The following is an 11,650-nucleotide window of genomic DNA, read 5'->3' as shown; positions in this document are numbered from 1 at the left end:
CCACACTCCATACTTGGTTTGGTTGGGAACTTTAAACAGCAACCCTTCAGTTCCCATCTCAAGTCCCTGTGGACTGAGCCACTGCTGCCCCCATACTGCATGTTGGAAACAGCTAAAATAGATCAAAGCCTCTGCTGTGGATTCAATTGCTGTTGTTGTCGTTAGAATGTGGTGTTCCCATTGGAGAAAATTTAGAAAATCTTTCTGATATGGGGGTAGACAGAACCCCTACCAGATCTGTAAAAACATTTCTGAATATTATTAGCCAAGTCTTTATACTGTATCTTTTAAGTATCATTCTAGTTATGCCACTGCTAGGCAGACAGGGGTGGAGGCAAGAAAATACTGTATTAAATTTAGAAAGAAACCGTCTCAGTTCCTGTCATAAAAGTCTTTGAACTGTGCAACCTGAGAAATTCTACGAGAAACTATACTACCTGGGACAGTGTTGTAAGCCAGTTTATCTCGGTTCACTTCCTGGGTTTGCTCTCACAAAACCCCTGTGTTGAGCTTGAGTATTTCTGACTCTGGCGCCTCTCAGTGGTAGCATCAAAGAAGACACTGTGGCAGACAGCAACACAAGACAAGTGCACCATTTTTTTCTTCAAAACCTTTATTTCTGTTGTTCTAAAATGCATTTAAATGTCAAAAACAAACAAAAAAAAAACAACAAAAACAAACGAACAAAACAGCAGGTGCCAAAAAACAAAAATTCTTCATTTAAACAATTTTTAAATTAATAAAAGTTAACAGTCTAATGCAAACAGGAGTATATATTAAATACAACTAATAAATCATGTAGCAAGATAGTTAATGATTTGGGTAATTTTATGATTCATTATCACAGTTACAATATGGGTCAAACACTACAAACATACTGTACTATACATGATCCATTAGTACACAAAGATCACTGTTTGAAATATAGTTGCTGACAAAAGCATTTTGACAAAAGCATTATTGATGGTCAGATTAAATGATCAGTTTGCAGTAAAAGTCACTAAAATGACAAATCTATTTAACCAAATAAATGGTCAAATGATATTTATTAGTAAGTCAGTGGAGTTAGACACATAGGACAGCACTGAGAAACATTAGTCAACAATATTGTGAAAAATAGTTATTTAAAATATACTGAGAAAATTTGACAAAAATTGCTCACATTAAAAGATAACAACTTTGAAATTCAAATATTAGATTAACTCACATTTTAAATAGTGGCCATATAAAAATGTAATAACATTTGTGTTGAAGCTGGAGTGCAGAACTTGTCTGTTACATTCAAGCCTTTGAAAAATGAATTCACACATTGCTGATTAAGTCTATCACCACTGGGGAAAACCTGGTGTCTGTAATGTCCATCCATCCATTTTTGTAGCCGCTTATCCTCTTGAGGGTCGCGGGGCTGGGGGGGGGGGGGGGGGGGGGGGGGGCTGGAGCCTATCCCAGCTATCAGTGGGCGACAACTAGGGTACACCCTGGACAGGTCGCCAGACTATTGCACGGCTGACACATAGAGACAGACAACCATTCATGCCATTCTTTGGACTGTGGCAGGAAGCCGGAGTACCCAGTGAAGTGACAGTGAGGTGACAGTGCTAACCACCGAACCACCATGCCACCCTTGTCTGTAATGTCTGCGGCAAATTTATTGTGCTAGCACACAAGTGATGCGTTTTACGTCAACCAGCCAGAGCTAAATAGGCAGGAAGGGGGGAGAGACAATAGCGATTGAAGATTAGCTAGGACCCTGGAGGAAAATAGGAAGCGTTTGAGAAAAGTTTCTGGTGTAGATGCTCCAGTTAGAAAGGTAGCTTGGCATTCAGAGGAAGGATTAAAGCAGCTAATAGCTACAAGATGTCACACTCCCCTTTCCCTCTTTTGTTGCATTAATATCACCACAGTGCTGTTGCTCGAAGCATAAGTAGTTGCCCGTTTATTGCACAACCTGCACGTGTCATGGTCGAGTGGAGAGTGACTCTGTGCTGGCATATAGTACCTTTATTCTATGATCTGTCCTGCTCTTGCTCTGTTTATTGTGAAACATCTGTGGTCCCCCTGTGTCTACATCCGCTAGGAGACTGCTGCTGCAGGAGTGTGAGCTCCACACCGGGGACAGAGTCTGTTGCACACACAGATTTACAGGGCAAACTGTTAGCATCCTACAGCTAACGTTACCTAACAGTTATTAACAGATTTAGCAACAAAGATGGGCAATTTTGGTGTAAGTGTTAGCTCATGGCAACCGGGCAGACATTGAGCTGACCATTTGCCCCACAAAAATTAAAAAATGATTAATTCACAATATATTTTTTAGGAAAAACAATACTTTCATTTTGCACCTTTCCAAAAGCTCTTCATCTACATAAAAACAAGTAAAAAACAAAAGCTCAAGTTCACCTGCAGGCATTCATCATAAGCACACTTCAACAGTGTTTGTGTAATTACTCTCACTGCCAGAGGGGGGAGACAAAGTTCAGCACTCCAGCTTTCAACATAGAGTGATTTTACAGCTTCTTAGCACCAAGGTTACTGGAGGACAGTGAAAACGTCACATTGCCTTAAAGGCTCTTTCAAACAAATTGCACTATCACATTACTGTTCTGTAGTGCATAACCGATTAGCAGCATGCAGAAGCATTTTTTGTGGTATTAAAAATGGGAAATATTCCCTCCAATGAGGATGTGACTCAGGAAATGGGGCAATATTAAAGTCTTTCGATGAAATTGCATCACATTAACGTTTAGCTGTGCATACTAACTTATAGCAGCATACATTGGCATATTTCTTGGTATTGGAAATGGGAAATATTCCCTCCAACGAGGATGTTACACAGAGTATGGGGAAATATTTGTATGATTAACAAAGTGGGTGGCAAAACAAAACCATAACTGTCACAAGCATTAATTGCATCTTGCAAAATCACTCTGTGTTGCCTCAGAGTGTTCATATATAAAGTTATGTGAACATTGTAGACTGCTATTATTTAAAATGACTTAAACAGCCCAGACTGAACCTGTTTGAAACCTGTAGGAATAATATTGTCCAGAAATCTTAACAAATGTGTTGACTAAGGCAGAAATTTTATCATCTAAAGCTTTGCTGTTTCCCATCAGGAAATAACAAAGTTTGCACTGAACTGAACTCAATAGCCATGCTCTCTGTCGAGCTCTGGATAGTGTGGCTGATGTTTAAATACATGCTGAAGTTATGAAGCAGTTACAAAACTAGTTTACGCTGGTTTTCAAGGCTACATCCTCCACCTCTTGAAGCCCATCACCAGACTGCAGCCATAGCATAGTGTCACCACAAATGCAAATATCTGGGACAAGGAGACAAAAGGAGAGAAAGCAAACAACAAATATATGAAATGTTAGAAAAGCTCTGTGAAACATTTTATAACCTTAACTAGAAAATGTTTTTTGCATGATAAATGGCTTAAATAATCATTATTCAAAACTTTTCAACATTTCAAATGGCCTTTTCTTTGACATACAATATAGAGAGAATATGGAAATGCAGCACAGAAGTGTTGCCTTTTGCATGAGCTCCTCAATTTAGATCTTGGGCCAGCACATGGTTTGGGTATATTTTGTGAACCTAAAGTACAATCTCACCCCACGTAACCTAACATAACCTACTGCATATCTGTCAGAGAAAGTGGCTAGCACTTCCTTTTTTGATCACACAGCCCACAGTTTTAGCTGATATCAGGACAAGGTGAATGCAAAAATCTAAATACACACAAGACCAAAGCTGAAGTTTAGTGAACAGGGGGGTTACTTTGTATATGCTATAGCCTGTATAATTAAAATTGAAGACATGACACCCCCCATAAAAGTGAAGGCAAAGCCACCGCCCCCTGGTGGCTGGCTGCAGGATAGGTCATAGCCCCTGCCCCCCTTTATGTTAGCTAAAAACTCAAGTGCACATCAAATCAAGTTTTCCCAAAATGGTTTCTATCATTTTAGGTAGTCCATATCACACTGATGTATGTATGTTCAGGTGTTTATTGCAACCAAACTAATAACAAAAACAAACAACGCTGCTCGTGATTAGTCAAACGGGTGTATGGGCGGGAACCCGATACCGTGGTGATCACAACTGTACAGACTGACTCCAAATGACGTCACTAGCCCAAGATGGCAGCGACCATATCCAGAATATTTTGTCTTCATTGTTGTACAGTGTTGTTCAAAAGAATTTGGATATTTGGAAAAAGAACTATACGGCTGAAGTCAGATTTAGTTTTACTTCGACACTCCAACGGTTCCACCCAAAACCAAAAACACATATTTTTCCTCTTATCTGTAGTGCTATTTATCAGTCTAGATTGTCATGGTGGGAGTTGCTGAGTGTTGAAGATTCAGCAGCTCCCCTACCTCAGAACGTCACAAAGGTGTCTCACATTAGGCTATATTCATTCAGATAGTACTGCAATATGATAATAATATGAATTAAAATGCACAAATTATACTGACTTATTCTTTTTAAAGATATATAGCACTCACCGTGGCTGCCACATTAATACTGTATTGCCTGTCACTCAGGACTGTGAATATATTGCCCCGAGGGTAGGTTATACACATGACAGTGTCAGTGCTATTAGGCAGGGGCTTGACATGAGCTCCTCCGTTTGCTGCTGTCGTTGCTGCCTCCAAAACGAAGGCAGCAAAGTAGAAAAGCACAGCGACAAAATGGTAAATCACATCCTGTGGGGAAAAGAAGACTGCATTAGAAATAAAAAACAAGTAGTAGCAGTAGATTGGACCAACGTATTATCAACATCTAAGTTTTATTGTATTGGACAGTTATCAGACAAATATCAGCCATCTGAACTTTGGCATTCACATAACAAACCAGGCTATCTGTCAATGAATCAAGCTCTTACATGAACAATAAAGCATAACATGTCAGATAAAGGAAGGAGAATAAAAATACAATAAACTGAAGAGGTTTAGCTGATGTGGAAACCATCGTTTTAAGAAAGAAAATAGAAAGACCGACACAGAGAGAGGGATTAACGACACAGAGAGAGGCAGAGGGTGTGCCAGAGAGTAAAGAAGGTTAATGAGAGTTTGTGTTGCGAGCCTGGCGGGACTACAGGCGGGCCTTTGTTGCGTTTTGGTGTGAGCTCATCATCCATGTCACTCATTGTTCGGCCGAAAACAAACAACCCCACACGCCTGGCTACTCCTGGGAGCAGGGCCGGGAGCCTGAGGCGAGGCTGGCTCTGTCTGAGAGCCCACACTTGTGACATAATACAGCAACATGGCACTTAAATATATATTTCTCACACCTGTACTTATTGCACTAATGGAACATGCTCTCCAATGCTAAGAGATTTTCTTGTAATAGTGATTTCATGTTATTTACATTCTATATGTTGTACTCTGTGACTACATGTAGGCTCTAGGGTGCATTATTAATACATCTTAAGCAAGGTAAATGGACTGCCTATAGCCTTGACTCATTTTTATATAAGATTTTTTACATATAATAAGTAGGCTATGCTCATTAGGTTTACAGCTGGGCTACTGTTTACACTGTACAGTACATACAACAGGAGCTATTTCACAATAGGGCTGCAACATAATCCTACATTTTGTCTTTTCCCGGTTTTAAAGGCCAAATTACAGTAAAGTACTGCAATTTTTCAAACTTACCAGACTGGCTATTTTCTGCTTTTTGCCTTTACCCAGTTAGCTATCATATCCAAAGTACTAATAATAATTTATCAAAAAGCACCAATAGCCAACCCTACAATATTATCATAATTATCGATGTTGAGGTATTTGGTCCAAAAAAATATCAGGATATTTGATTTTCTCCACATCGCCCAGCGCTACTTTTTTATCAGTTGGGCTGAGGACTATTAGCTCCGTCAAATGATTAACCAGCTGTTCTATAAAACAATTAAAAATCCCCATCACAATCTCCAAAAGTCCAATTTGATGTCAATACTGTATAACTTTGACCAACCAACAGCCCACAACAAAAAGAGAATTAATTTTATGTAATGTAAAACAATGGCAAGCAAATGACTCCATTGTCAAAGTCATTAAGTGATACATTTTCTATTTATTGGGTAATAATTACTCGACCGATCAATGTAGCTCTATTACTCTTGGTGCTGTATTGTGTCTCCACATTAAATCCTAGCTCTGCATCAGTTCCATGGGATTTTGTGGTCTGCTTAGAGTGCAGCTATTCTGATGGGTCTTGTCTTTCAGATCAAAAAATGTAGACGTTTATACAACTTCTAACAATCTGAGTTACCATTTCTGCCTAAATTACAAATCTCCAGAGCTGTAATTGATGCTAGAAAGTCTTTCAAGCCCTCTTTAAAACAATGATTTGCATGTGTTAAAGCGGTCACCGACATCAGCTGGGGTTGTGGTTGGTCATTGGCACTTAATCAGCCAGAACATGGAAATAAAAGTTGCCAGTAGACATTAGTGGTTTAATTCACATAGTTAAAATGTCTGAGTCATTTTAAGATGAGGAAGTGTAACCGCTTATCTTTGAATAAGTGGCATAAAACTTTGTGGGAATATCCTTGCCTATGAAAAAAGGACCTGCCTCACTGTGTAACTCGATCATAACCCTGAAGACACAGTTTGTGAACTTTAGTGTATCAGTGAGCACCTGTTTCAAACTATCCCTTGAGTTTGTGTTATTAGATTGTCTTAGATGCTACAAACGCAATGTCTGTAGTATCTTTGTCAGTGACACATTAACAAGTTCTTTTCATGGAGTATGTTTTTGTGTTAAGCTAAAAAATGTAGTTTTGCAGACACATATACACACTACTGATAAGTGATGTGAAAGACCTATTTCCTCTAAGACTTGACACATGATATTGTGAGTAATATAATAACACAATGCGTCAAACGTGCATCTGTGTGCCCACACTTGGACAAGTGCTGTGTGGTGAGGTGGTGAAATCACGAATGGATTTCTTTCTGTTCCTCACAGCTGAACTTACATAATATCAGCCATGAAAATTATATGTGAAAACATCATGCAATCTATAAGCAATCACAACGACATGAAAATAACTTTCTTTTCATACATTAAGAATGTACAATAGATCGTTGTATATTAGACTACTGTTTAACATTAATGTGCTTTGGGACAGTTAACTGAGGTCCAATTTTGTAGCACAGTCACCGTTTGATATGCTGACACTTCATAATATGAGTTGAACTAAAATAATGTCACTGCCATAACACTGACTTGCAGTTTTGCCATTAAACTGGATCTCTGACTTTCACGCCCAGAAACAACAGTTGCTGCCATGGCAACATTCTCAAATGCTGACAGACATCTTAAAGGTTCCCCGTGGAGTTTTAGACATTTAGCACTATGGAGCTATTCTGCGTGATGCAATACAGAGTCCTATCAATGGTGTCACACTAATCCACTGATCTACAGGCGGTGTAACAGACAGACAGACAGCTGTGAATGGATAGCTAGATAGACATACAGACAGAAGGATGAATCAACGACTGGGAAGACAGATGGACACAGACAGGTTAGCTGAATAATTGACAGCTCATTGATCTACAGCTCACCAAGGAATTCCAGTCAGTGTTGATGCGGTCAGCCAGGCCGGTGAGGAGGAGCATGAGGTAGGCGGTGGAGAGACAGAAGGTGGTGAGGGAGACAAACATCACCCAGCCCTGCAGCAGAGGCACGGGCACATTGGAGGAAGCCACCAGGATCCATACTAGACCACCAAATAACTGGGGATAGACACAAGCACAGAAGCAGTTAATTTCATTCTGTGAAATTCAGCACTTTGACAGAGAGAGCTTGGACTCAATTAATCATTGATTATGTTTCAGTGGACACATTTGTACAGTTACAGGTTTGTTAACTATTTATGACACACCAGGGAGACACCAGGTATAATACAGATACTACTGGTATGGTGTATTATAGTGTTGTCACAATACTGGAATTTTTAACTTCCACACGATACCTTGAAAAATATTAATATTCGATACAATGGAGAAAAATAGAGGGCATAAAACGTATTCATTTTTATTAAAAGTCAAACAAAGATTTTTCTTTTCTTGGTTAGTAGCAGAGGACAGCAGAATGACTGTAGCAAACATTAACAATAAGACAAAGTGAAAAAGCACAGCTGGTACCGGTGTATCAATACTGAGTTTTGAAACCATTTCAAATATTCAAAATCGATGTAGCAATAAATCATTATTTTTGACAACACTAGTGTAGTGTACTTTGACGATACCTCAACTTACACGGCCTCAATTCCTGATCTGCCATATTTAAATTTTTAAATTATTTAAATACCTTGCTGAGTGGAACTCATTTGATTTATGTTAGGTGACCAGAAACAGCTGAGGTGTACCAGCCCGCTGTGACTAAATGAACACCAAATTTTATGATATGATTTGAAGCTGTATTAAATGTGGATAAGTAACATCTAATTAGTGCATCTATAATTGTGAGGTATATTTATCTTAAAATATTGCTTATAATACACTCTGCTTTTCACATCAATGTTGTCTCATGCTAAAAGCACCATGTGTGGTGCAAGGGAGACTATACATTATGTTCTCCAGTTTGTTTTGGACAATGGGTTAAACATGAAGTTAACAAAATTGATTAAAACACTAAAGAAAATTCACTGCATGTCAGTGTTATGGCAGTCTGGGGTGGCAAACCAAACCAAAAAGCCATAACTGAATTTCAGAAATTTGAAATTAGAATATAGGGTAGTTAAAAACTATGTCGATAAGGAAAGTTAAGGAATTGCATACTGAAATACTTTCTTATTTTACAGTTGATATGGCTAAATATCTGATATGCATAGACTAACACCAGTACAGTTAACATGTTGAGTTCCACAACTATCCTTTATTAATGTGTTATGTATCTGCGCATTAGGCAATTTATTGCTCTTCAAATAGGCTCACTGTCCTTCTCCTAAAAAATTTTTAATTTAAGGCAGTATATTGGTTGTAAGGAACAAAATATTGACTGGTAGCTGGGTGAGCCTTCTCACGTTTGGGGAAGACTTGTGGGTAACCATAGAACCCATTTTTTTTGGATATCTTGAGCATGATTGTGAGTGTTCAAAGGACCCCTTTAAAAATACCCATGTCAGCTGTTCCCAAAATTTCGCTTAAATCTGGAGCATTATTTAGCCCCCTTACTGATAAGCTATACTGAGACAGGTGGTACTGTCTAGTTTCACAAGATACTACTACATAAGCATGCCACAGCCTCTTAAATACAGTAATATTAGCCTCCATTATTTTTGCTAAGGGGGTCCAGTGCAGAGGTGAGCAATTGTATCAAGGGGCCGTGCCCCCCTTAGCCTCCCTTTGGAGGCACCACTGTGGCAAAGGCTTTAGCATTGGGTACAGGCTGATAACAGCCTCAACTCTGCATTTAAATGACTCTGTTTCCACCTGAAGGCCTATCTGTACAGGCCTGCAACTGCAAACAGGCCTACAGATAAGTAGTCAAATCATCATAAGCTCACAGCTTGCATATAAAGAGGCTTTTTCAATATTGTTAGAGGAGGTGATGCACATTGCAAGTTTAATATTTTACAGGCCCACACTGGACTATAAAAACAGCTCGAGGCGGTATTTAACCTTGCTTTGACTGTCAAACATAAGCAACTACAGCCAGCCTCAGGCAATCACAGTGACGATCAGAGTGTTAGCAACACTTAAAGACTGAGTACACCGCACATCACAGAGGATAGACCGTGTTTCAGCCTACTGAAAGTCTAACTGGACTTGAGCAACATAAGGTTATTAATTATTAATAAAGAAATAGTGACTGCATGTTCTCTCCACAACACCACAGAGGTCACTGGTAGATTGAAGAATACAACATACATCATTATTAAACTCTTTATAAAAACACACTTACTATTTCTACACAGACAAGAGCTCCAGAGTAAGTTCTCAGTACTTCCAGTCCCAAAGGTAGAGAAATAGTTGGCGCAGGGAACGAGGTGGCAGCGGGGTTAGTGGCTGGTTCCGACATCTCTATATCTCCCTCTGTCTTCTCTCTATCTCCCCCTCTCCTCTGGCTCTCACCCTCTGTCTCCCACTAAACAGACTCCGCTCAACAAAGGACGGGAGCAGCGGAGGAAATTCCTTCGGAGTCATGTGTCCCCCAAACAGGTCGGACAGGTGCAGGGGCCACTCCCTGGAAACCGACGCTGCATTCAAGGACCTCACGGAAGCTCCTACACCCAGGTGCCCGGTTTGTAAACCTAATACAGTGCGTCTGTGTGAGAAATAAACACAACTGGGACTCCAAATTTGAATTGGTTGTGAACATGACTATAAATGCAGTAGATTAAATTGAACACACACACACACACACACACACACACACACACACACACACACACAAGATTTTATGCAGTGGTGGAATATACATTTACATTACATACTTTCGCGGCACTTCCATCCATCTTATGCAAAATTATAATACTATTCCACATCTCAGAGGCTAATATTGTGCTTTACACTCCACTACATTTATCTGACAGCCTTAGTTACATTTAATATTGGAATTTTTCATAACCTTCCTATACACTACAAACTCTGTACCTCAATGTGATGCTTATAATAGTGGGTTTTTTTTTTGATAATACTAATTGATAATGATTCTCCTTATATGTATTCTCAAAGAACAGTGATGCTACAAACATGATGATCTTAAAGAATCTGATGCATTGCTTCAAATTAAACTACCCAGCAGTAAAATGCAGTACGTAATAGTTAGAATAAATACAACCTAAAAAGCAGAAAAATGCAACATATAGTTAAGACAAGTCAAATTCTGTTATCAAATAACTACCATATATATTCATGTGCATTAAAGGTCCAGTGTGTAGGATTTAGGGACATCTATTGGCAGAAAAAAAAAGTATATAATATTGATAACTATGTTTCAATTATAGTTTATAATCACATGAAATTAAAAATCATTGTGTTTTTGTTACCTCAGAATGAGCCATTTATCTACACACAGAGCCTGTCCTCTCCCATGGAGTCAGCCATGTTGTTTCAACAGTAGCCCAGAAGGGACAAATTAAAACACTGGCTATAGACAGGGCAATTTGTGTTTTTGCGACGGCCACCATTCTCCTGCACGCTTGGCACACGGGAGTAACCTCACTGCTAGATGCCACTAAATCCAACACACAGAAACGTAAATGCAATATTATTGTTTATATTGATACACATGAATGCACCAGAAATAATAATCCAGAAGCATCATATATAATAGCACAGCACAGATGGAGACATTTTTTCAGCAGAGTGAGGTTTGCTGGTACTTACATACTTTTACTAGTAACAGAGTATATGCATAGAGTAGTATTGGTACTTTAACTTAAGAACTGATACACTTCTTACACCACTTCTTATATGTGCAACATGGGCTGGATGAGGCCATTAAAATGTGGACAAGTCATATAACTACGCTTTTAATTTATTAGGTAGAAGTTGCTTATTACAACAGAAAGGGACACTAGAAAATACATTACCCATAATGAATGACAACCAAATGCATTTTCCTCATGTCAGTCAAGACAACCCATGTATTGATGGTTATAACATGCCAATGAATTTGGTTTCAGCAG

General features: G+C 39.0%; 1 protein-coding gene across 1 annotated transcript; it reads right to left on the bottom strand.

Moving 5' to 3' along the window:
* Positions 1 to 959: 959 nt before the first annotated feature.
* Positions 960 to 10,305, bottom strand: mal2 (mal, T cell differentiation protein 2). The gene is made up of 4 exons (XM_033640085.2): positions 9,922 to 10,305; positions 7,578 to 7,748; positions 4,512 to 4,712; positions 960 to 3,322 (listed from the first exon to the last, which is right to left on the bottom strand). The coding sequence occupies exons 1-4, from the start codon at positions 10,036 to 10,038 to the stop codon at positions 3,251 to 3,253; spliced, it is 561 nt and encodes a 186-aa protein (XP_033495976.1). The 5' UTR covers positions 10,039 to 10,305; the 3' UTR covers positions 960 to 3,250.
* Positions 10,306 to 11,650: the final 1,345 nt, after the last annotated feature.

Source organism: Epinephelus lanceolatus, chromosome 10 (genome assembly GCF_041903045.1).
Source record: "Epinephelus lanceolatus isolate andai-2023 chromosome 10, ASM4190304v1, whole genome shotgun sequence".
Classification (NCBI taxonomy): Eukaryota; Metazoa; Chordata; class Actinopteri; order Perciformes; family Serranidae; genus Epinephelus; species Epinephelus lanceolatus.
This window is presented reverse-complemented; position numbering and strand designations above follow the sequence as displayed.